This window comes from Aethalodelphis obliquidens, unplaced genomic scaffold (assembly GCF_003676395.1).
Source record: "Aethalodelphis obliquidens isolate GAN/ISIS:26980383/991018 unplaced genomic scaffold, ASM367639v1 scaffold58, whole genome shotgun sequence".
Classification (NCBI taxonomy): Eukaryota; Metazoa; Chordata; class Mammalia; order Artiodactyla; family Delphinidae; genus Aethalodelphis; species Aethalodelphis obliquidens.
In genome coordinates, this window is record NW_020838002.1 from 5,907,344 (window position 1) to 5,933,652 (window position 26,309).

Consider the following 26,309-nt stretch of genomic DNA (forward strand, 5'->3'; position numbering starts at 1 on the left):
CAGATAGCTCTGAGAACTGCTCTGAAGAGGTGAGGGAGGAGCCTTATACACAGGAGTTTTTGCTGGGGAAAAAAAAAAAGCAAACACACAGGTAGCTGAACATTGAAAGATTACTGCTAATCACAAAAAACCAGACATCTCAAGTTAATGATTTTAGTGCTTTTCCATGTTTAGGAAGTTGCAAGTCTGGGCTCATTGAAAGTATTCCTTAGATATGCATCTTCACTATCTAGGGTCAGTATCCTGTTTTTCTCCATCGTGAGTTCCCCTCAGGACGCACCCACGGTCCAAGGGCAGTTCAGTGGCTGATGGCTTGATGGCCGGCAACATTCGCTGTTTACTGAAACGGCAGGCAACATTTTTTTGTCCACTGTGTGATGAACAAATGAGGCGCTGTATGTAAAAATCTTAGTGCAGGATTCAGCCCATAATAGGGATAAAATAAATGTTAGTATCATCATTGTTGAGAGCTCAGTAACTTTCTCGTGGACAAGCCCTCCCGGCTCCCCTGGCACAGACCCTCCTCTGTAGCCCAGGGCGGACGAGCATCTCTCCTTATCCTTTTTGAGGATGTCATCACATTCTCCCTAGGACCACCTTGTCCACTTTCCCTTGCCCTCCCAATTTCTGCTTTTGTTGGTCTTTGATAGTCCAATCTCTGATTCTGGGGTTTGTGGGCAGGTGAGGGGCACTAGGATATAGAAACTGCAACCCACTTTCCACAAGAAATGTCCCCTTGGCTAGAAGACCAGGGTGTAGAGCTGGTACTAAGTTATGGCTCTATTTCCAGAGCTGGCCTTAGGTAAATAATCTCTTTACCAAAAGAGATGGCTCTTGTGAAAAAATTGCTGGGTGTTTGTATTTTTATCCATTCATCTATTCAAAGAACAGTAAATTTTCTGATCCTGGAGTCACAAAGATAAACAAGGAAGAAAAACCTCTGCTTCTCTTCTTGTAGGAAAGGAAAGGAGACAACCATGGAAAGCAGGCTTAACACCAGTGTTTATTAGAGCAGAAAAGGAGAGGAAAAAAAAAAAAAAAAAGCAATGACCAAAACCCCAGCCGCCCCAAGCGGTGTGCTTCACTTAGCAGAACAAGGCTTGCTCGCTAACCCCTCTCCTGTTCTGGAGGCCCCAGCTCCACCGGCCCCAGGAAAGGTTCTCCCTCTGCTCACCCTGCCACAGTGGTAGGAAGGCCATTGCGGGGCAGGGAGGGGGGCCTGGAGTTTAACGATTGGTTTTAATGAGTTGTGCACGTTAGTCAAATGAAGCAGCACGAATATCTGCCATCAGTCCCCAAGGCAACCTCTGCTGTGCCCACGACTCACAAAGCCTGAAGACGCCCATTCCACAGCTGAAAAAGAAACGAAAGGAGCCTCATCTTGTTTCAATAGTATCCGCGCCGCTGTTTATCAAAATGCTTGCTGGAAAAGAACAAGAAAATAATGTTAATGTGATGATGATGTCGATAAAAAAGAAGAAGTGGGGGGGGGGGGAAGAGGGGGGGGAGAGGAGGGGAAGGGGGAGGGGAAGGGGGAGGGGGAGGAGGAGGAAACAGTTATCGAGCTGCCATTTCCTGAGCACTTCCTAGCATGCGCCAGGGCAGCGCTGTTTTCCATGCACTGACTTTTTTGATGCTCAGAACAGCTTTATGAGGGAGGAACTCTTCCGTGTTACAGGTGAGGAAACCGAGACAGAAGTTAGGAATCGTTTCCGAAATGGAGTCACAATCTGAATGCTACCTGACTCCAAGTTCCAAGTGGACCCATCCCTCCAGCAACTACGGCCTGGTTTTCCTGGTTGAAATGGATGTTGCCTGGAGCGAGGCCTCCGTGGGATCCTGTCTGGCAGGAGCAACCCCCGCCCCACCACCACCAGCGTCCCGGAAGCCTCTCCCCTCCCCTGGCCTGCACCATGGTGACAAGTGCCTCTGCTCACAGAGCCAGTCACTACACTCCAGGCTCTGTAGATATCATCACTACCCCAGTTTACAGATATAGAAATGGAGACTCAGAGAGGGTAGGTGACTTGTCCAAAGTCACAGAGCAGGAACACAGAGCACCAAACCCAAGTCCGCCCAACTCCAGAGTCTGAGCTCTTAAGTACTCCGCAGTGCTGTGTTCTGAAAGAAGCCAAGAGCGGGCTTCTGGTGCTGGAGGGAAAAGGTCCCTGGTGCCGGGGGTGGGAGAAGCTCTGACCTAGAACAGGGATCCAGAGGCAGTGGGGACCAGAGCACGATGTCAACCCAGCCCCTAGCCCTCAAAAGCAGAACTCCTGTTCCATTCCTAGCAGATGCTCCTCTCACTGTCTGTTAAAGCCCCTCCCGAGGACCGTGCCCACCCCCATCCCCAACACACACACACACACACACACACACAGCCAGGTTCCAGCAGTACCGCCCGCGGAAAGCTTGCAGGATTTGGAGTTGTCAGAAGACAGACATACCAACTACTGCCCAGCATGACTTAGTAGCTTAATCACGCTCAGTTAGGTCCCCTATAAAACAGAGTTAAAACACACGCCCTGCAGGCTTCCCTGGTGGCGCAGTGGTTGAGAGTCGTGCCCCAGTCCGGGAAGATCCCACGTGTCGCGGAGCGGCTGGGCCCGTGAGCCATGGCCGCTGAGCCTGCGCGTCTGGAGCCTGTGCTCCGCAGCAGGAGAGGCCACGACAGTGACAGGCCCGCATACCACCAAAAAACAAAAACAAAAAAAAACACGCCCTGCAATGATCAGGAGTGTTAAGAGGATCAAATGAGAGATTTTGTGCGATAGCACCCTGAAAATTATAAAGAGCAGTCCTCTAACGGGAGTGTTCCTGTGTCAATGCACAGCAGCACAAAATAAACAGCAAGGAAACAAGATTTCTCTTAACAACAAATGATCAGGTACCCAGTTATATCCTGTCCTGCTTAATACATACAAATCACAGAGGAGGAATGAGACTCACTAGGCTTAACCTCTGAAGGGATTTAGTTATGTAATCTCGCAAGAATTGGAAAGGGGACGAGGAGATGGACACAGACACACTGTGAGTGGAGCAGCAAACAGCCTCTCGCAGGAACAGAGGTACAGAGGTGGGCTGTGCTGGGAGTGCTGAACCATGCAGGTCAGGGGGACTGAAAGGGCAAAGCCAGAAGAAGAGGGAAGATGGGACACAGGCTGGGCAGAGCCCCAGTCTGGAAGGCTGTGGGGAGGCAGTAAAGAAGTTGCTGATCCTGGTGACAATGGTGACCGTTGTGATGGATGTCACCAGTCAAGCCCATGGATGCTGACGCCACCTGGAGAGACCCAAGTCTCAGCAAGCCATGTCTCTCCAGATTTGTATCCCAGAGGGACCCTTTCTGGATGGCAAATAGGGTCACATCCTTCCCGTACTTGGGATCTCTTGGTGACTCAGCAGGTGTCAGGCCCCCGTGCGCGTCCCCAGTGGTCCTCTCAACCTGGCTCCCGCCGACCTCTCCTGCCTTGCACTTCCCGTTCTCCAACCCATAACCAGCTCACCTGCTGGTTCCCCTAACACCATGCTCTCGAAGACCCCCGAGCCATGCCTGCACGGCCCACCGCCATCTCCCTGAAACAGAAGGCCAGGGAGAAGGAACGTACCGGGGGCTGGTCCCGAGCTGCTTACACAGGATGGACCATGTTCCTGTCGCAGTGGGGCTTGCAGTGGGGGTTCAGCCAGTGCTCCAGGAACTGCTCCTCAGCACGGCGTTCCAGGCGGAGCAGATGGTGCATGTACTCCTGGCAAAACAAACCCACATCAAAGAGAAGCTTTTATTCACGGCTGATGGTCGAGCTGCCCATGTGCGGGGTACAGCTGTGGTTCTGAGACAGGGCAGCACATCCAGGCAGGAGAAACCGCCACCAACCCTAAGTGCGGCGAGGGTGTGTATCCATGGGAACTCACAGACACTGCTGATGGAGCGTTACATGGAACAACCACTTTGGAAAACAATCGGTTGCCTGCGATCCAGAAATGTCACTCTTGTTTATATCCTCGAGCAATGATTCTCAAATTTCATCAGGCATCAGAATCACCCAGAAGACTTGTTAAAACCTACAGACTGCTGGGGCCCCACCTTCAGAGCTTCTGATTCAGTGAGTCTGGGTTAGGGCTCCAGAATCTGCATTTCTAACAAGTTCCCAGCTGAGAATGCTGCTGGCCACTCTGAGAACCAGAGCAGATACGAATGTTCACAGCAGCAATAAGTTTGTAGTAGCAAAATTCTGGAAACATCTGGAAACATGTTAAATATCCATTGACAGGAGGATGGATAAATAAATTATGGTAGGGTCACAACGTGGAATATTATACAGCAATGAAAAAGTGAATTATAGCTACATACAACAACATAGGTGAGTCTTAGAAATAGCATAATGAGTGGAAAGAGCAAGTCCAGGAAGACAGTGTTTACAGTGCGACACCATTTTAATAAAGCTCAAAACATGCATAACTAAATAATATATTTATTTATTTATGGCCGCACACATTTGTGATAAAATCATCTTTTTTAAAAGGCAAGGGATAACTGTGAGAAAGCTGGAGTTGCTATACTATTATCAAACAGAATAAACCTTAAAGCCAAAATAAAGTTACTAGGGATAAGGGGCATTTTGTAAAAACAGCCTGGCAGCTCCTTAAGATGCTAAACAGAGTCAACGTTTGACCCCACAATTGTGTATACAAGAGAAGTGAAAGCATATGTTCACACAGAAACATGTACACAGCTGTTCACAGCAGCACTATTCATCATAGCCAAAAAAGTGGAAACAACCCAAACGTCCATCAGCAGATGAATGGATGAAGAATGTAATGTGTCCCCATACAAGGGGAATACTACATGGCCATTGCGAGGAACGATGCATGCTACAACCCGGATGAACCTCGAAAACATTGCTACGTGAAAAAGGCCAGTCACAAAGGACCACGTGTTGTATGATTCCATGTCTATGAAATGTAACTGGCTCTAAGTGTTGGTGTGTCCACAACAGAGAGCAGCTGATTGTCCGGTGCTGCCCAGCTCCGTGACCAGCCTCTCCATCGACTCAGGAACCCGAGCCAGACGTGGACCATCGTGTCTCCCTCAACTCATCCTGAGACTGAGTGTGAGGACTCTGAGCCTGTCTCCAGAAGAGTTCTCAGATGACTCCCTCCATCTCTGCCACTTCTGCAGGTCGGGTCTCCACCATTGCCACCCAGGTTGTCCCAGCTTCCTCACCCCTCCATCCGTCACTCTACCTCCCGTTCCGCCCACACCACGTCCCACACCCCCCACCATTTCTGCTCCAACCCAACAGACTGATCTGCCCAAATGCAGCCCTAAAGGGCCACAGCTCTTCAGAGGCCTTCGCCAGCACTGCCTTCCTGCAAGGAGGGAAGAGGTGATGATCAACTACCCCTTGGGCTTGGTCTGTGGCTCTGGATAATGTCACTGTAACCAGCAAGTGAGGACACCTCCTCGTGGGATCTACCACCTCCTGCCACTCTTCACAACGGCAGAGAGGGCCCCCTCCTGCCCTGGTCCATGGTTGTCACTGACAACAAAGCGTTGTTGGTCTCTGAGCTTCTCTAGAACCACAATTTCTCCTTCAGATGGTTCCCCTAATGGAACTTTAATGAAGGAACCATTCACAGCCGTGTAAACAGGCTGTGTAAACCACCGAAGCGCATTCCAGTACCAGGGACTAGCGATAGAGAAAAACCCCATGGCCATGCCTAGACCTGCAGGGCCCAGGGCAAGGGCTCAGCCTCTGTAAAGCAGGGGAAGAGCAGGAGACAAATACCCCATCCTCTCTCTCCTCTTGCCCTCCATCTCCTGCCAAGCCCACGCAGAAGCCAGCCGGCCAGGGATCCAGGCGATGCAGTTTCTAGGGGTCCACTTCCGGAGCCGGACAGAGCCAGGTGGAGGATGGATGGGGGACAGGGTGGAGAAAACCAGCAGCTGTACCAGGATGATGGCGTATGAGGGGTGTGCTGTCGCCCTTAGAAGCAAGTAAAGAGCGTAAATGATAGCTGTTACTGATGTTTGCTGCAAAGGAGCCAGCTTCTTGGGCTGTGCATCCGTTGATCATCGACCACTGAACACACTGATCCGGCTGGAGGAGGGGCGATTGTTCCTTTGCATGCAGTTATCGTCTCTCCCCCTCCTCTTCCTCAGTTTGCTCTTGCTCTGCCCTCGATCAACAGGAGTGTCACTTCCAGGTTCAGGGTAAACCTTCTCTTCCCAAAGTGGCTTGATCTTCAACAAAGCCAGTTCAGGCTGTGAGTTTTCTGTGTGTTGTTTCTCATTGCATTATCCCATATAAATGATACACCAGAAAAATGATAAATCAATAGGATGCTTCTTAAATAAGAGTGAAGTGTTACTTCTCTTGTCTTAATCACTTACAAATTCTCTTCTTTCCCTCCATACCTTGCCTCTCCATCCCCTGCTGCAAACAGAGAAGTGGTCCATGGGCATCGCCCAGACCACCAGCAGTAGTTCTCCACGCGTCTGGCCGTGACCCCACATGGCTGGTAAAGCAGAGTTCCAGCCTGCTCCTGGGCTCCCACCTCTTCCCCACTCTCCACCCCCACCAGCCAAGCAACCCCTAAATCCCGTGGATGCTCTTGGATCCCATCTCCCCATCCCCACTGCCCCTGCCCAGTCTCAGTCCCCACCCTCCTGCTAGATCCCTGCCACTGCATCTGCAGGGTTCTCCCTGTCTCTCGTCTTACCTCCTTCCTCTACATTCCACCCCACAGCCAGGGTGGGTATTTTTTCCTTTTTTCTTTTTAATAGACTTTATTTTTCAGAGCACTTTTAGGTTCACAGCAAAATGGAGCAGAAAGTACAGCAATTTCCCGTATACCCCCTGTCCCCACAAACACACAATCTCCCCCATTATCAACATCTCGCCCCAGAGTGGTGCGTTTGTTACAAGAGATGAACCTATGTTGACACAGCGTCATCACCCAAAGTCTATAGTTTACATTGGGGTCGCTCTTGGTGTTGCATATTCTATGCGTTTGGACAAATGTATAACGTATCCATCATTATAGTATCATACAGAGTATTTTCACTGCCTTACAATCCTCTGTGCGCTGCGTATTCATCCCTTCCTCCCCTCTAACCCTCGCAATGACTGATCCTTTTACTGTCTCCAGAGGTTTGCCTTTTCCAGAATATCATATCATTGGAATTATACTGTATGTAGCCTTTTCAGATCAGTTTCTTTCACTTAGTAATATGCATTTAAGTTTCTTCCACGTCTTTTCATGGCTTGATAGCTCACTTCTTTTTAGTGCTAAATAATATTCCACTGTCTGGATGCACCACAGTTTATCCATCCATTTACCTACTGAAGGGCATCTTGGTTGCTTCCAAGTTTTGGTAATAATGAATAAAGCTGCTATAAACGTCTGTGTGCAGGTTGTTGTGTTGAACATAAGTTTTCAACTCATTTGGGTAAATACTAAGGAGCATGATTGCTGGGTCATATGGTAAGAGGACGCTTAGTTTTGTAAGAAATTGTCAGGCTCTCTTTGAAAGTGGCTGTACCATTTTGCATTCCCACCAGCAGTGAATGCGAGTTCCTGTTGCTCCACATCCTCGCCAGTATTTGATCATGTCAGTGTTCCGGATTTGGGCCATTCCAATAGGTGTGTAGTGGTATCTCATTGCTGATTTAAATTGCATTTCCCTGATGACATATGATATGGAGCAGCTTTTCATATGCTTGTTTGTGATCCGTGTTCTTCTTTGGTGAAGTATCTGTTCAGGTCTTTTGCCAGGGTAGGTTTTTTGTTTGTTTGTTTGTTTTGTTTGTTTGTTGCGGTACGCGGACCTCTCACTGTTGTGGCCTCTCCCGTTGCGGAGCACAGGCTCCGGACGCACAGGCTCAGCGGCCATGGCTCACGGGCCCAGCCGCTCCGCTGCATGTGGGATCTTCCTGGACCGGGGCATGAACCCGTGTCCCCTGCATGGGCAGGCGGACTCTCAACCACTGCGCCACCAGGGAAGCCCCAGGGTAGGTTTTTAAAACATGAAAAATGAAAATGGTTTTATTGGTTTTTTTATCACAACAGTGATACATATTACTGTTTTGAAACTATGTAACAATAAAAAGTTATAAAGAAGAGAGTGAAAAAGCCTTGTTGTTTGTTTTGTTTTGTTTATCTCTTTATCCTGTTGCAAAGTGACATTTTTTTAAATCTACCCATGTTGTTTCCTCACTTAAAATACCTGAATGGCTTCCACTGGGCTCAGGAGAAATTCCAGTGCCTCCAATGTTTTGTGGGGCTCCCGATGGCCCAGCCTCACCCATTTCCTCTTCTCCCACCATCAACCCTTTGCACTCCGTCTGTCCCTGGATTGGCTACACTCGCTCTGCTCTCTAATCTCATGCTATTTTCTCTGCCTGGCACACCCCTGTGCCTTCTCTTTTTCCTGTCTCACTCCTGACTTTTCAGCCCTCAGCTTAGATGCTTCTTCCTCCAGGCAGCCTTCTCAGGTTCCCGGTGACCCCATAGCTCTCTGGACTTCTCCTGGCATAGCCCTGGTTACTCTGTTTAGCAGTGACCACATTCTGACAGTAGGGACTTAATTGGGCCACATCAGATTTTTTAGTGGAGGTGTCATGTGTCTTGGCTCACATATTGGCATGTGAACTTTATGTTTCCCCCACAGAAGAGATAAAAAAAAAAAGACTTTTAATTTGTAGGATGTATGTTGTCGATATTGCCCTGAAATAAGCCTTGGTGCTGAGATTATGGGATGGGAATCATTGCAAAGTGTGCATGGAACAGTCCACATAAACACATACGGGTAACCCAAAGCTGCAGGCCATTAACCAGAGAAGTGGCATTTCACCTTGGGCGAGAGTAGTCATATGTGGTAATATAAGATTATTTTGGCATGTATAGATATAAAAATCCTAAATCATGAAAACCCTCCTATGGCATTAATGAAGCTTTAACAGACGGTCCAGTCTAGAACTTTGAGTTCTTAAGTTTCAAGAAAAACCCCTAGGAAGTCTACATCCTATTTTAAATATAACTTTTTTTTTCAATTTAATGACTGTGCAAAGGAATGAATTAGGAGGTGTCCAATTTTCCTGAAATGTTTTTTCTTTCCCCCAGGACTCATGCAGTTTAAAATTGTTTTGATTATCGTTGTTTTCATTTAACTCTTCAAAATGCACCCTGTGTCCTGGGCGTGGAGTCTCCGGGGCAGCTGGGGAAGGGCTGGATGCTGGGAGGGCTGCTCATGGGATCCAACAAGGATTCCCCAGCAGCTTGCTGGACACGTTTGTGAGTCTGGGGCTGAACCCTGCCCTGTCTTCCCTGTCTGAGGAATCTTTGGCCAGAAGAATAGTCATCGGGAGGAACAGGAAGGCAGTGTGCAGGCTTGTCAATAAGGAACAAGGACTTCTCAGCATACAGCTTTGCTTATTCAACTGTTCCGTGTAAGCAGCTCACTGAAGGAAACCCACGTTGCCATCTTCTTGCCTGCCTGTTTGCCAGAGCGGTGTGGTGGAGAGGCTAAGAGGTTTGGGTCTGGGTCCGGATCAGGGTCTGGTTCCAAACAAAACCCTGCCAGTACTATTGCTTTACCTCTCCAGCCTCAGTTTGTTCATCTGCAATGTGGGGATGGCCCTCGCACTTATCTCACTGGGTTGCCAGGATTAAATGAAATGGTACAAATAAAGCTCTGTGCCAAATATGTAGTCTCCATTTTCACTTCTAAACCCATTCTCTCCCCTCCTTCACCTGGCCTTTTGCACTAAGAGACTGACCTAGATGAACTGCAACCACAGAGTCTTTTGTCCTGGGGTTTCCGGTTGGGTTTGGCGTATAGGAGGCGCCAGCAGCGGACTAGAGGTAGGAGGGGAGAGGTGAGGGTGTGTACTCCCCTGCAACCTCCCCGAGGAGTCTCGGCAGGTTGGCTGCATCCCTCCCCTGAAGACCCAGCTCCTAGAGGGCTGCCATTCCGGGTCTGGGAACCACACTCTTCCCTTCCGCCCTCATGCCTCAGGAGTCTTAGCCCTGCATCCTTTATCATTTCTTGGTAGTTCACCTTCATCTTGCCACACCTTTGTAAAAAGTCTCTTTATTAAGCCCTCCTCAGTTAACTTTGGTTACTATTAGATGTGGAAGATGTGAGCATGCCTTGAGGTTGTAGATGGAGCATCTCTCCCAGGAACTGGTCCACAGGAAACTTTCAATAAATGTTTGTTGAATGAAAAAATAGCTGTGGTCCTCAAAGCATGGTCTGTGCTCCCCTCGGGGGGTCCATGATGTCAAAACTATTTTTCGAGTAATACTAAGACATTTGCCTTCTCACTGTGTGCATTGGTGGGTAAAACTGACGCCTCGGCAGGAGTCGAGGCAGTAGCACCCAACTGTCCTAGTGGTCGACATATCCTTCATCACACGGTCGCAGTTAAAGTAAATACAAATAAAACATTCTCAAAATGCCAGTTTCACTGAAGCATGCCCTGGTGAAGCCGTAGAAAATGACCGCATGCACGCAGCACTTCTGCTGCACGACAAAGTACAATGATTTTCTCAAGGAAAAGCACCTGGGGGACTGCTGGCATCAAGAGTTGAAGTAGGTGTGTTTTATGCGTGTGTTTGGCAGACATATTCCCAAAAGTGAATGAAGTGAGCTTATCATTTCCAGGGAAACTGGAAATATCATTTTGTTACAAAATGATAAAATTTGAGCTTTCAAGGGGAAATTAGAACTCTGGAAAACTTATATTTGTGATCATGAACCTGACAGCTTCCCAATAGTTAAAGACTTTTCCAATGAGATTGGTGGTGATAAGAAAGAATGTCACCACTGTTATACAGCATTTATACACCACTTATAATTATATGCTCATTGGCATCCTTATTCATTTAATCCCTGTCCGTCTCAGCCAAATACCCAACTGGCTTTTTGACAAGAGTGTCCAAGGAATACCTAGTATACGGTTTAGTGCTTGGCACATAGTAGGGCCTCAATAAAACTCACAGGAGAAATGTACAAACAAGTGATGAATAAATGAAATGACTCTTCTTTCTCCATAATCTTACTAAATCCTCCTTGGGAGGCTCCTGGGCATCTGCGTCAATCTGCTCATTATAATGGCCCAGGCCAAATGTACATAAAAAGCATCAAAGAGTAACATGTATTTCACACCCCTCAATAGAGGCTGAAATCACTGTTGAAGAGAAACAACCAAAACAGATGCACACATAGAGAGAGAAAGAAACAAGCCCTGGTTTCCATGACATTTCACTATTTATTTAAAATGTTAGGGAAATGAATAAGCCACAAAGGCCTAAAAGCAATCATTAGTCAAAGATGAAAAGCCAAACTGCAAATCTGCTGAAAACCACAAATTCAACAATTGTGTTGGCTAAGTTAGAAATGACCCAGCATTAATGGTAATCTCAAATGTTCCTGGATCAAGAAAGAAGGGGTAGATGAAAAATAAGTTTTCATTTTTTTTTAGATTCCTTTTTTCAAGGGGAAAAAAATTAAAGCAAAACAAAAACTAATATCTGCATTTCGTGTCCAATGCCAACTGGAATGATTTAAGTAAATAATTTCTCAAGATTTAGAGCAGAAATTGGAGGGGGTCCTTTATGACGGCACAGGAGAGGTGTGATAATGAAATTAAATACCCACTGGAACCTGATCCAAGCTGAGAATCATAACGTAGACAGTTAATCGATGAAGGTGGGATCTTTTTCCAAGAAGGCAAAATCCTTCCCGTGACATTTGCATGAAATTAAAGGTCCATCGACATCTGGATGAATTATTTTGCTCATTAGTAAAAGCAAGATAGTCATATAGGCAGAAGGGTGGCTCAGAACTTAACTGCTCTGGGCCACTTAGAAGGCTTAGCCCTAAAAGAAGGCAAATCAGTGATGTGCACAATTTGTATCTCAGTCGCTCTGAACTGGTCTCGGAGATCACAGGGAACAAAAGGGTAACGGAGTTACTACATACATTTGTCAAGGGGCTAAAAATGAAAGCATATTTCACAAAGACTATTTACAATAAAGCTAATATGATTTATACTTGCCCCACAAGAACATTCCTTAAAGGAACACAGGCCAAAATGGAAAGCATATTCCCAGGGCACACAAGTGCTTACGAATACAATCACAAAGGACATAATTTTAGCTCGGATGTCATCTTTTTTAGAGAATTTCCATGGTTCACCCCAGCAGTTGGCAATAATTTTTTCCCTAAAATTTGGGACGACTAAGAGAAATTTAATGAATTTAAGCGAGGCAATAGAAGGTTTCTTTGAAATAACCTCCAGGTTCTATGGTAGAGTAATGTCCTACAAAATTTCTCCCCTGGAGAGAAGCAAAGAAAGGAATGGAAACAAGTATAATGAGCATTTAGTAAATGTCAAATTCTGTGCTTGGTGCTGGGGACCCAGAAGTGAAACAAACAGTCCATCTGCTCAAGCAGTTTAGAGCAGTCTAGTAGGAGAGAGAGATTTTTTTTTTAAGTCAGAAATAGCAATTTTGTGCTGTGAGTGCTAGGCCAGAGGGATGCTCTAATTCATGGTGGGAGGGTAGGGGCATCAGGAGGGCCTCTCAAAACAGGCATCATTTCAGGTGAATCTCTACAAATGAGTAAGAGTTAACCAGGTAGACAAGAGCAGAAGAAACAAGTACAAAGGCAGGTGCTGTCAGAGAAGAACTTCAAACACACCATCATTCCAGACAACCTGCTTCTTCTCCTAGGTTTCTAATGCCAATGAGTGGCACCAAGGTGTCCACACAGACACCCACACGTCCCTAATCCTCCCTTACTGCATCCACTCTGCCCCAGAAATGGCCAACTCTAATCCAATTTAAGATATTATATCATGCTCCCATTATCTTTACCTTAAAACCTCTACTGAAACATTCTCTTGGATGCCAAGACATAAATTATTTTTTAAAACTTTTAGAAAGCAATGTGGTAATATATACTAAAAGGTTCAAAAATACTGTATTCATATCCTTGGATCCAATAATTTATTTTCTGGGAACATATCCTTAGCAAATAATTCAAAATATTAAAAGCACTTTAAGAACAAAATTTTAGAGTGCTGTTTATAACAGAAAAAATAGTGGGAAAGGGAACCTTCCTACATCGTAAGTTGGAATGTAAATTGGTACCACCACTATGGAGAACAGTATGGAGGTTCCTTAAAAAACTAAAAATAGAGCTACCATATGACCCAGCAATCCCACTCCTGGGCATATTTCTGGTGAAAACCATAATTCGAAAAGATACATGCACCCCAATGTTCACTGCAGCTCTATTTACAATAGCCAAGACATGGACACAGCCTAAATGTCCATCGACAGAGGAGTGGATAAAGATGTGGTTCATATATAGAATGGAATATTACTCAGCCATAAAAACAGAATGAAATAATGTCATTTGCAGCAACATGGATGGACCTAGAGATTATCATACTAAGTGAAGTAAGTCAAAGACAAATATTATATGATATCACTTATATGTGGAAATCTCATAAGATGATACAAATGAATTTATTTACGAAACAGAAACAGACTCCCAGACTTTGAAAACAAACTTATGGCTACCAAAGGGGAAAGGTGGGGGGAAGGATAAATTAGGAGTTTGGAATTAACATATACACACTACTATATATAAAATAGATAACCGGGCTTCCATGGTGGCACAGTGGTTGAGGGTCCGCCTGCCGATGCAGGGGACACGGGTTCGTGCCCCGGTCCGGGAAGATCCCAGATGCCGCGGAGCGGCTGGGCCCGTGAGCCATGGCTGCTGGGCCTGTGTGTCCAGAGCCTGTGCTCCTCAATGGGAGAGGCCACGGCAGTGAGAGGCCCGCGTACCACAAAAAAAAAAAAAAAAGATAACCAACAAGGACCTACTGTATAGCACAGGGAACTCTACTCTTCTGTAATAACCTATATGGGAAAAGAATCTGAAAAAGAATGGATATATGTATAACTGAATCACTTTGCTATACACCTGAAACTAACACAACACTGTAAATCAAATATACCCCAACATAAAATAAAAATTAAATTTAAAAAAATAGTGGAAATGATCTAACTAACAAAAGAGGGTAATTCACTATTATGATGGTTATAAAGAGTTTCTAATAATATGAGGAAATGTGTATGTTATAATATTAAGAGAAAAACCAAGATACAAAATTGTAGAGTGTGATTATACTTTTTAAAAATACACAAAAAAAGACTAAAAAGAAATACATCAAAAATGGCAATGCTGTCTTTGGGGAGAGGGAGTAAGACTACAACAGATTCTTTTTTTCTTCTTTTGACCCTTTCTTGGTTTCCAACTTTTGTATAATAAATATGAATGGCTTAAATTTTTATTTGTAATTACACAAGTAACACATGAACATATTGTTACTGTTTAAAGTTTAAACATCAAACATAAAGTTCCCTAGATCGGTACCTGCAATCTTAACCTCCTGAATGAGATGACACAATTAAGAGTCAACTGATCATATTTCTAGACCCTTTTCTAGAAATTTACATACATATAGATGTACCTATATATAGTATTGTTTTGTGAGTGAGTACTAGGAGGGCAGGACCAACTCAGGGGAGATAGAAAAAGTGACATTGAGAATGAAGAAGAGGGTACCAGGCATAAATAATGGAGAATAGCTCTGCAGGCAAAGGGAATCATTTGTGAAAGGATGCTGAGACCAGGGAGAGGATGGTTTATTTTTAAAAACAATGAGAAGTTCCAGGTGGTTGGAGCATAAATGGCCTTGGACGAGTGGCAGGAAATGGGACACAATGGTGGCTTAGGGCTGGTCTGTCTCCCAGGCCAAGATACTTGGCCCTTATCTTATAAGCAGTGAGGAGCCAAAGAGGTTTTTGTTTTGTTATATTTTAAAAAGTATTTATTCAGCTGCTGCTTTGTAAAAAACAAGAAGAATGAGAGCCAATGTCATCACTCAGGCACTGTGCTTTGCATGCTTTCTCTCACAATAAGTCTCTGAGGTAGGTTTGATTATCATATCCCATTTTATAGATTAAAAAACTGAGACTTACAGAGTTTAAGCAACCTGGCCAGGATGTGATAGCCAGTAAGTGGTGAGCTGGGATTTAAACTCAACACTCTGCTGCCCCACTCTTAAACCCTCTCCTGTGTTGTTTTTGGTGAAAACTACACATACACTTATTAAAAATAAAAAACTGAATGTCCTGAATTGAATAATGTCCCCCAAAATTTCATGTCCACCTGAATCCTGTGAATGTGGTCTTATTGAAACAAGGTCATACTGGAGTAGGGTAGGCCCTAAATCCAAAGACGAGCATCCTTAGAAGAAGGAAATTTGGACACAGGGACACACAGGGAAGAAGGCCATGTAAAGACAGATGCAGAGATTGGAGTAATGTAGCTACAAGTGAAGAAATGCCAAAGATTGCCAGCAACCACCAGAAGCTAGGAGAGAAGCATGGGACAGATTCTCCCTCCAAGCTCCCAGAAGGAATCAACCTTGCCAGCTCCTTGATTTCAAACTTCTCGCCTCCCAAACTGAGAGAGAATAAATTTCTATTGTTGGACCTCCTTGGTGGTCCAGTAGTTAAGACTCTGCACTTCCACTGAAGCGGGTGCAGGTTCGATCCCTGGTGGGGAAACTAAGATCCCACACACTGCCCGGCACGACCATTAAAAATAAATTAATTAATAGACAGATAGACAGATCAATAAATAAATAGATTTCTATTGTTTCAAGCAATCCAGTTTGTGGTACTTTGCCATGGCAGCCTTAAGAAACTAATATACTAAGTAATAGCAAAAAGCATGAAAATAAAAAGTATAAATTTGTCCCAAATTTTATCATGGAGAAAACAATGTCATTATTGTTTGGCAACATGTCTCCATATACCTGTGCAGATAGAAGAGTAGATAGGATTTCTTTCCATTTTGAAAGTTGTACACACAAAACTTTCATGATATCAAGTGCTGACAAGAGTACAGGGATCCAGGTACTCTTATACACACTACTGGTGGGAGCTGGTAAGTCAGTTTGGCAAGCTGGCAGTACCCATTGCACCTGGAAGGACATAAACCCTCTGACTCAGAAATTTCATTTCTTATCGCTGAACTCAGCAAAACACACATGTGTACAAGGATCTTCATCATTGGAAATAAGTAAAATGGCCATTGTTCCAGGAAGGGCTAAATAAATAAGTTGTAATATGTCTCAGTCCATTCGGGCTGCTATAACCTGAAATACCACAAACTGGGCAGCTTATAAACAGCAGAAGTTTATTTCTCACAGCTCAGGAGGTGGAAGTCCAAGATCAGGGTACCAGTACGGGTGGGTGAGGGCTCTCCTTCAGGTCACAGACTTCTCATTATATCTTCACGTGGCTGGTGGGACTAGGGAGCTTTGGGGGGGTCTCTTCTATAAGGGTGCTAATCCCATTTACAATCCACGAGAGCAGAGCCCTCATGACCTAAGTACGTCCCAAAGGCCCCATTCCTTAATACCACCACTTGCGAGTTAAGATTTCAACATATGAATTTGGGGTCTGGGGGGACACAAACATTCAGATCATAGCATCATACATTTACCCTATGCTTCAATTTAAAATGAGCTAGAACAAGATGTATTATTGAGTGAATAAAAGCAAGTTACAGAATAAACGCAACACTGCTTTCCACATAGCCTGAACTACATCAATGAAGGGACAAGCAAGCCTGACACATTCAAGGCGCAATGAGGAGGCCAGCATGGCTGGAACGGCGGCAGGGGTGGGGGGCAGGGATGAGATGCAGGTAGAGGCCAAGGAGGGAGCAGAGGGAGTAGACAGACCTCTAGGGCCTAGTAGGCCACTATAGGACCATGGATTTGTTTGGAGTAAGGCAGGAGGTCATTGGAAGATTTTGAGCAGGAGAAAGATGGGATCCGGTTTACGTTTTTAAGAACTGACTATTGCTGCTCTGCTGAGAACAGATGCAGAGGGATCTAGAGAGGAAGAGGGAGGCAGGGTAAGAGAGTATTGCTCAGTCCACTCTAGGGACTCGGGTGGTGGCAGGGGAGGGTGAGAAGTGGGCAGATTCTGGATTTGGGGCCCATGCAACTAGGAGGAGGTGGCCCACCTTACCCCACCGTGGAAGGCAAGGGCAGGGCTGGTGTAAGGCAAAAATCTGGAATTCCTCTTGAGGCTGTTAAGTCCGAGATGCTGGTTAGATGTTCCAGTGCAAACAGCCAAGTGGACAGTTGCGTGAGGGAGCTCACAGACAGAGTCCAGGCTAGAGATAGGAGTGTGTGGTCATCAGCATAGAGGTGATATTTAAGCTCGGGGACTAGAAAAGGCAGAGAGCAGAGCCCTGGGATGCTCTGACATTTAAAGGACCGTCAAGGGCTAAGAACCCAGCAAAGGAAACTGAGCAGCAAAAACCACAAAGCAGGAGGAGAAACCAGGAGCCAGGGGTCCTGGAAAACAGGAATCCACAGAGCAGAGCGCCCAGAGGAAGGAAGAGGGATCCTTGTGTCAAAACAAAACAAGCGCAGGCTGGTTCCCAGTCCGCAGGATGCCGGGAGCAGAGGCTAAGAGCCATTTCTCTAGGACAGCACTTCTTAAACTTAAATGTGCACCTCGGTCACCCAGCCTTGTGGCCCAGATCCGCCTTCAGGTGTGGGGAGGAGCCTGAGGCTCTGGGCTCGCAAGTGAAGCCCAGCGGCCTGGCTGGGGACCACTTTTTGAGTTGCAAGAGTTCAGCCCTAATCCCTGAAAATCAACAGAAGCACAGTCATGACTGAGGACACATTCCAGGGAAAGCTCAGGATTCTTTTTTCTAGCTTCTTCCCTCTAACCACAAGTCCAGCCCTTCTTTTCACACAGCCCTGTCCTCATCAGATTCTCAGATTGTTTTTCCTCCATTAGGATCTTGAGGCTTTGTTACAAGCTCTTCTAACATGATGTCTTCACAAACTGAAGTCCTAAGTCCTAGAGTAGCAAATGAATTCAGCTGAAACCCAGATGTCTCCAGATGGGGTGTCCCCACGTGAATCCCAGGCTTCCTGGAGTGCCCATCCCACTCCTGTGACATCTAGAACCCAATTCCCCAAAATCTCTGAAGATCTGGGACTCGTGTTTCTCCACCACTGCAGCGTCCAGATCTGAGCGATTACCTCCCTCTTTCGTCAGCCCCCCTTCAGCACACACCTGCCATCTGTCATTCCCCCAAAGAACCACTAACACAAGGTTGCTGTGCACAGCAGACTTTTCCTACGGTTTGGAGGCTTCAGAGGGTAATCACCGCACAGAGCTGAGAACAAGTTCTAACCCAATGTCAAGGAGTTGCCATAAAATAGATGTGTTAGCTATTTCCTGCCACAGGGAATCTGTCAGGTCTGGGCCCTCTCAACCTCCCCACCTGCCCCCTCTCTCTGACCCGTGTTCACATCCCCCAGCTCGGGGCCTTTCATCCTCTTCCTCCCCAGCTGCCTCCATGCACTCAGAACCCCTCCTGCTTTCTTCCCCGGATCCGGGTCTCCTCTTCCTCTCTCCCCCCATCCTCACTGAGGCCCTACCTTTCTCCATCAAGGATGCCAGCAAGGTGTTCCCAATCCTCTGGGGTGGAAGCCAGCCCTCCCCACAATGCAGGGCACACCAGTGATCTTTTCAATGCATTATCCACCACACAGGCAAAAAAGAACGGTTGTTGCCATGAGGATACAAGCTGTCAAAAGGGTCCAGTCGTTTGCATGTGTGGGCATAGCTTGTCTGAACCTGTTTCCAAAACACCTATCATCCCACAGAAGCCAACATCTGCCAATATTAAAGCCAAGTGTCAAGAATATCACATTGTTTTATAGATACTCCCAAGGAGAGACTACTGCAAATCTTCGTATGTGCTTTCATTTTGAATTCTTAATACCTTCCCAAAGCATCATCCATTTACTCTCGTCAATGGCCTCTCCCCTCTCTGAAAGGCTTTTCTTCCGCTCAGTCCCTCAGAGGGGAGAAGCGAAATGAAATAACGCACCCGGTCATCTCTCGGTAATTCTGAGTTAGTGGTGAGCACACGAGTCTCAGAGTTCAGCTCCCGAGGGCACACACATTCCCAGAGATCACTACCTCTGCTCATCCGTCCCAGTCCACCTGTCTGTCTCCAGGCTGCCATGGGAAGGAGGTACAATAACACGTCCAACAATGTAATCTCCCATGTCCCACGTATAATGGTAACTGAAGGCCAGCGTCCAAGAGGCTGTGTCCTGAGCCTCTAAACGGCTCCAGCACGCCAGCCCTAATCCCATCATCCCCCACTTCAAATCCCTTGGTGGCTCCCACTGAGTACAGAATGAAAGTCCACTCCACTGTGACTCCAGGTCCTTCCAACCTGGCCCCGAGAGGACCTTCTGTGCCCATCACCCATCATGCCATAAATCCCAGACACTCAAGTGAAGGTCAAAAGACAGGAAACTGGAATCCAGAGCTTCTGAAAAAATTATCCTGCAAGGCCTGTTCCAAAACACACATGCACACACAGAATCATACACACACCCATACACAAACGCTCACATACACATGCACACACCCCCTCACACATGTACAGTCATACACACATACATATCCTCACACACACCCCCTCACATACATATATATCCTATACATGCACAGTCATACACAAACGTTCACACACACTCACACACAATCCACACATACACGCAGTATGTACCATCCTGCACACACAGGACGGTGTGTCCATCTCTAGCAAAGGGATATGCAAGCAGATGGTTTGCACAAAGAAAGAAGGAGAGTAGAAGGTGGTCTCGGCAAGAGGTAAAGCGCAGGGAAGGGTGGTTCCCTTGGCCAGAGGTCCGACCTCATGGCCTCCTGGTGACCTGCTGACAAACGTGGGGTCACTGCGTCCAACGCTTCATTCAGCAGTGATGCAGGCTGGGATGCCTGTGACATCTGTCAGCCGCTCAGATAAAAGGGGTGAATCGAAACAGGGTCCTACTGTACAGCACAGGGAACTACATTCAATATCTCATGATAAACTATAATGGAAAAGAATATGAAAGAGAATATATATATATATAAATGAGTTATATATATATAAATGCGTCACTTCGCTGTACAGCAGCAATTAACACAACATTGTAAATCAACTGTACTTCAATACAAAATACTGTAATTTTTTTAAAAGGGGGTGAATTGCTTCTTTTTTTTTTTTTTTTTTTTTTTTTTTTTTAAGAGGGGGTTGTTTTTTTTTTTTTTTTTTTTTTTGCTTCTTTTTATATAACAGGTGATTCGTATTATTCATCTTGCTCTCAGTAAATCCCTTAAAAGGAAAAGTCAACAACAAGCCACAAGGGGGAACCAGGTCAGACAGCAAGTGCAGGAGGCCGGGAGGCCCTGGTGTTTGAGAAAAATGCCTACGTGAGCCCCTCCAGGGCCTCCAGATAAACCCCTCTGGCCCTCACCAAGTCCACAGCCGGCTGCCAGGGCTCTTCCTACCAGTTGCTGACTGGCACCAAGCACCTGGTCGTCCTGAAGCTCTATCCAGACCCTCATATTCTATATGAGACCTGGGATGAAACTTCTAGTCAGACTCTGGGCCAACCTCTGCATTTTACAGAGAAAACTGGGTTTTCTCTGTAAGGAAAAAAAAGGAAAGGACTCATCCTCATTCTAAAGCCCAAAGTCCACAACGAGTTTGTGCAGAACACCGCATGGAATCACACTGAGGGGGAACTCTCTTCCCACCTCGCCCACCGCTGCACTGCCTGTAAACTCCGCATCCTTCCAGCCTCAGCTCCGTGGCGCCTCCTCCAAGAAGCCTGACCAGCCTCTCTCCTCCTTCCGGTTGGAGCTTGAAGGCCCTGTCCTCAGACCCCGTGTGCCAGATGACCTTGTTAGAGAGCTGGAAACAGGCCGGATGCTCTGGCTCATCCGTCCCCATGCAGTGCACACAGCATCTCAAATGAACGGAGAATGTCTAGTCTATGGACTCAGTGCCTGGTGCTCGGCCCGGCACGGTCGAGGTGAAGTATAATTAAGTGCCCATCTTGGTCAGCAAGGAGTGCTCTCTGATTGACCACCTGACCCTCTCACTCTGTCTCTCTGACCTGCATCTGAACGAGTATCCCATCTACTCTCCAGACCCTCATTTCAACACTCAGCTAAATGCATTCCCAACCGGACCACGGGAGCTGCTGTTACCCATGGCGGGTCTCCCCCAGAAGGCTTGGCCCACTGGTTCTCAGCTTCGGTTGCATACTGATGCCACCTAGGGGGCTCTCACCCCCCTCCCCAATGCCTAGGACACACCGCAGGGCACCCCTCTGTGCGGGGAACCCAGGCATCAGATTCTTAACCTCCCCATTTGGTTCCGGCATGTGGCCAAGGTTAAGAAACACGCTCCTAAGAAAAATGGGATTCCAGAAACTATGTGTTGGTTCAGCCAGTACTGCGTGTGGGTGGATGTATGACAGTGCGAGAGACACACAGAGTGACACACGCAGTAAAAGAGAAAGAGACTGTCCATCATCATAGCCAGTGTTCCTCACCCCCGACACGATTACATTTCAGGCCACATCATTTTTGTTGTGGGAGCTGCCCTGTGCATGCTAAGATGTTTAGCAGCATCCCTGGCCCTAACCCATTAGATGCCAATAGCAAACCCTCCTCCCACCAGTTGTGACAACCAAAAATGTCTCCAGACATTGCCAGATGTCCCTGAGGCGGAGGAGCAAAATCACCCCTGGATGAGAACTACAGGTATAGGCTAGCCGCCAAACAACTTACTGCATATTTACGTTCACATTTCAACTGCAGGCACACAGGCATTTTTCCAAACTTAACTAAGTGGCTGAGGATTCTGGACACAGGTCAGTGTCTTTGTGACAGACATACGGGACTGTACCATACACGGGATGGGTGGGAAATGGTGGGTGAGTCTAGAGAGAATCACAGAAACTAGATCAGGCAGGTTCAAGGCAGCCAAGATGAGTCAGTGGTGGTCAAGCCTATAAAAGATGACCAAAACCAACAAAACCCAAAAAGCCAGATATTCAGTAAAGTAGCAATGCCAGAGGCAAGCAGAGGGTTGTCACAGGTGAAGGCAGGTGATGACCAGGAGCCAGGAAGAGGGAAATGAGAGAGAAGGAGCTCATGGAAGTTCTGGGCAGGGAAGGACCACCCCAAGCAGCGTTTGGGGATAAAGTGTAGCACGGTGTGTAGCTGGCATGGGGGGAGGAAGGACGCTGAGGGCGGAGGCGGAGCCGTAACACCCACACCCACGTGCTGCCTGATGCCTAAACCACCCCCAGTCCCTGCCCAGGCCGCCCTTCCACAACCAGAGCTCAGGACGGCCAGGGCCAGATGCCAGCAGAGAAAACACCCAGCCAACGCTGGGGCTGAGCAGAGCCTGTCTACTGAGCACCTGGAGGGGGCCTGCTGCCTCAGAGCCCCTTGAACCAGCCTCCCACAGCCTCCAGGGCCCCCAGGGAAGAGCCTCTGGAACGGCCCCTCCAGACATCACCCCAAAAGAGCAAAGAGCCAGTTGGAGTTCCCCAGGACCCTCGGGCCAGGCATCCTGCTCCCCACTGGCTCCCTCACCATCCACCCCGCCCCTTCCCAACCCTCATCCCCCATGCTGGAGGCTTGGTTTCCCCCAATGTCCCCTCACGTTCCTTCTCATCCCCTCGGGATCCTCTGTCTCTGCCCACCTCTGAGCCCTGGTGTGCTCAGACTTCAATGCTGGGCCTCTTCTAAATGCATCTCAAGCCATCTGTCTAAAACCCGACTGTGCACTCGCCCATTCGAGACATGCTTTGATTGTCCTCTACTGAACCCAAGGTAAAGTCCAACGTACCCGAAGCCCTGCTGCTCTTGCGCTGGCCCACCTCCCAGACCCCTTCCACCTGTGTGTGGAGATTCCAGCCACCTCTGACTTCTCCTACCAAAGAGAACAAAGCCACGTCCACCCCTAACAGCCTGAATCGCTTGCTCGTTTCTAAGCCGTTCTGTGAAACAGTGATTTGCTGACTCTTCTGTGTCTGCCACCAACTCTGAGCAGAAACCCAGGTGACTGTCTGCAGCCTCGGCCCCACCCCGTCCCCGGTACTTAATACTCAAAGGAGCTGTTACCGCTTGCTGAGTACTATTTTAAGTGCCTTACTATGAATTACTTTATTTTATTCTCATAAAGTAGTTGTTTCATGCTCTTATAATAATAATATTATAGAAATATGAGTAATAATATTGTTTACCCCCTTTTCATAGTCGAGAGTACTGAGGTACAGAAATGTGAGGAGACTTCTTCAAAGTTACATAGTTTGAAAATGGGGAGATTCAAACCGGGACAGTCTGCCCACAGCCAGTACTCTTCACCGCTGTGCGACCCGGCATCATACTGAGAGACTTTTAAGTGAACTAATCCAACTACCCACACGATTCCGCAGGGAGCAAAGGCCAGTGCTGCTGCAGATCCTCTGGGCCTCAACACAGAGATGCAATGAACAGAGGGTGAGCATGCGGCCCGGCTGATGTGGGCACAGGTGGGAGACCAGCCTTGACCACAGACACGGCTTCACAGACACGCTGACTCTGCCTGGGTCCCTGCTACTTACATTCACCTGAGTGGGGTAAAAATACCAGGAATGTCGGCACTTCCGTCGTGGGAGGGAGAGAGAAGCCAGGCCCGAACTGGCCTGAGGCCAGGGTGGCAGGGCCTAGTAGCACCCACCACAAGTCACAGAGTGAAGGCAGCAGAGGGTACTCTGGTTCAGAAAGACTAGGTGGATGCCACAAACCTACAGGGCAGAGCTGAGGCCAAAGACCAAAATCAGAGGCACAAGGCGAGGGTGGAACCTGGTGGCAGCAGGGGCAGAGATTCTGCCTACCCAGACAGAGCATCACTAGCCGGGGATGCTGGTCCAGCTTGCCCGGCACCCAAGGGAAGAGGGAGAAGATGGGGTTGGCACCAGCCTCAGGGCACAGCTCCCTAGCATCCCATTCAGGGGAGCCACCCAGCCGCCCACGCGGGATTCTGGACTCCCACCATCGGCCCCACTGTTTCCACTTTAAATACTGTTCGAACAGTAGGGGAGCAGAGCTGGCACCTCCGGAGAAGAAAAGGCGTGAATAAGAAGGTGAGATCACCTTACACCTGGGACTCCACAGAACCTCCATCTAGCACCCATGCTGGGCTGGGACCAGCACCTCATTTGGGTTCATAATGAACAAGCATTCAAATGATCTCCCTCTCCCTTCCAAGAGCCAGAGCCCAGAACTCACCCTCATGGGCTCATCAGGGAACCCGGGTTTGCTCGGCCTGTCCTGGCGCCGGGATCTCAGGACCTGTTTGGCCTCCTTTTCCGTCAGAATCGGGGAGGCCCCTGAAAAAGTCAGGAAGGGACCTTAGGGACTCTCAGACACACGCATCCATGCTCCATCTCACCTTCCAAGGCGAAGCATTTGCAAGTCCAATTTGGGTCAATGCACAAAAGTTCTTTCAAAGGGACCTGCCCCAAAGGACGAGGCGTTCCAGAGGGGTCAGAGGGGAATTTTTAATTGTTTCTAACATGGTTAACTCAGAGTAAAAGCATATTTACCTGCTGCCGCCACGGCTCATTCCTCTAAAAGTGGCTGTTAATTTAATGAACATGTTTCTTTAAACATATTTTCTTCAGTTCACTGGTCAGTGTGTTTATTGTCCCTCAGGGTTGCTTTGGTGGGATTCTTTTAAATCCTCAATACACTAAATCAAGTTTAAGTTGTTATTAGAAAATTCCCCCATGACAATAAGATTATATTAAACTTGATAAGCACCCACGATCCCTCAAAGAAAATATTATAACTAAAGCAAGTCAAGTTTTGATAATCACACACAAATTCCAAAAGATACTATTATAATAAAAGTATATCAAGGGAATTCTCTGGCGGTCCAGTGATTAGGACTCCTGCTTTCACTGCAGTGGGCCTGAGTTCAATCCCTGGTCAGGGAACTAAAATCCCACAAGCCACGCAGCGTAGCCAAAAAAAAAAAAAAAAGGAAAAACGAAAGTATATCAAATTCTGATGATCTCAGATAAACTCGAAAAGACCGTATCCTTGAAGATTTATCAGCATTTTTGAGAATTAGTGTTCAATATGTTTAAAGATTAAAAATATAATTTATCCCTAATTATACCAATTCCGGGAGCCTGCTCTTAGGAAGAAAAAAAAAGAAGCACTGAATTATTATACATTACATATTACTTGAAATTTTGAAAAAATATTTTAAAAATATAAGATAGACTTATTTCAGTTTATCTTGTCAGCACAGAAATAGGTTTCGGGAGTTAATGCTCACCTGAGAAGAAAATCAGTAAGGTGAGAGACAGCAGGAGCACAAATAACCTCTTCATCCTGCCTTGATCCCTCTCTCCGCCTGTTGCAGAATGAATCCCCCCGGTCAAAGAGCCAGCCTACTTGAAGAGAGCCACATCCGGCCCAAAGGCTGTTTATGCTCTGACTAACAGCACTCACAGCATGACGCTAAACGCATCTGACGCTAAATTTTCAGTATGATCACGAAAATATTTTCCCCTGAATTCCTATAAATTTTCATCCTGAGGAAGGAAATTATCCTTCTGTCATCAAACTTTTGGAGCTTGAATTTGACAAAGCAACACATGACAACCATTTCATTTAAATAGATATGTCTATATATACATCATGGCGTAGTTTGTGTTTATCTGTAGCTTCAGTTCATGCTCCTACTGTTTCATTGAGAATTAATCACCTCTCACATTTACATATTTTATGACATTTTTCCAAAACCCATTCACCAATCCATTTTGACCTCCCCAGTAATTTCAGAAATTAGCAGGGAAATTAGCAAGGAGCCTAATGAGGGGAAAAATTTTTTTTCAGCTGACCTTGAAGCCAGATAGACCAGGGTTCATGCCCAGGCTTCCCCTCTTTCTAGCAACATAAACTTCGGTCAATCACTTATCCTTTCTGAACTTCAGTTTCCTCTCCTGTACAAAGGAAATAACAGTACCTACCACGTGGGTGATTAAGGATGAGGGATAAGGGATGAGATGCATGGCTCATCTTCATTTTACAAGTAAGGAATTGGGGTTCAGACAGGTGAAATGATGTCCAAGTTCATACATTTTACTGAAGTCGAGCCAAATTCTTCTGTTTTTAAAGCCTGGAGCTCTTCCCATTATACCCCAAAAGGGCCTTGTGCAATAAGTCAGTAATACTGTAAGCAGCCTTACTCCACACTTAAGTTTATTTTTATAAAGATAATAAAATCTCAGTAAGCTGAAGTCTTTTTA

The 26,309-nt window shown here is 46.7% G+C and overlaps 1 protein-coding gene across 1 annotated transcript; it reads right to left on the reverse strand.

The window, feature by feature from the left end:
- Positions 1 to 983: 983 nt before the first annotated feature.
- Positions 984 to 25,434, reverse strand: CUNH17orf67 (chromosome unknown C17orf67 homolog). The gene is made up of 4 exons (XM_027087126.1): positions 25,334 to 25,434; positions 24,277 to 24,377; positions 3,603 to 3,740; positions 984 to 1,423 (listed from the first exon to the last, which is right to left on the reverse strand). The coding sequence occupies exons 1-3, from the start codon at positions 25,386 to 25,388 to the stop codon at positions 3,624 to 3,626; spliced, it is 273 nt and encodes a 90-aa protein (XP_026942927.1). The 5' UTR covers positions 25,389 to 25,434; the 3' UTR covers positions 984 to 1,423; positions 3,603 to 3,623.
- Between the last annotated feature and the right edge of the window lie 875 nt (positions 25,435 to 26,309).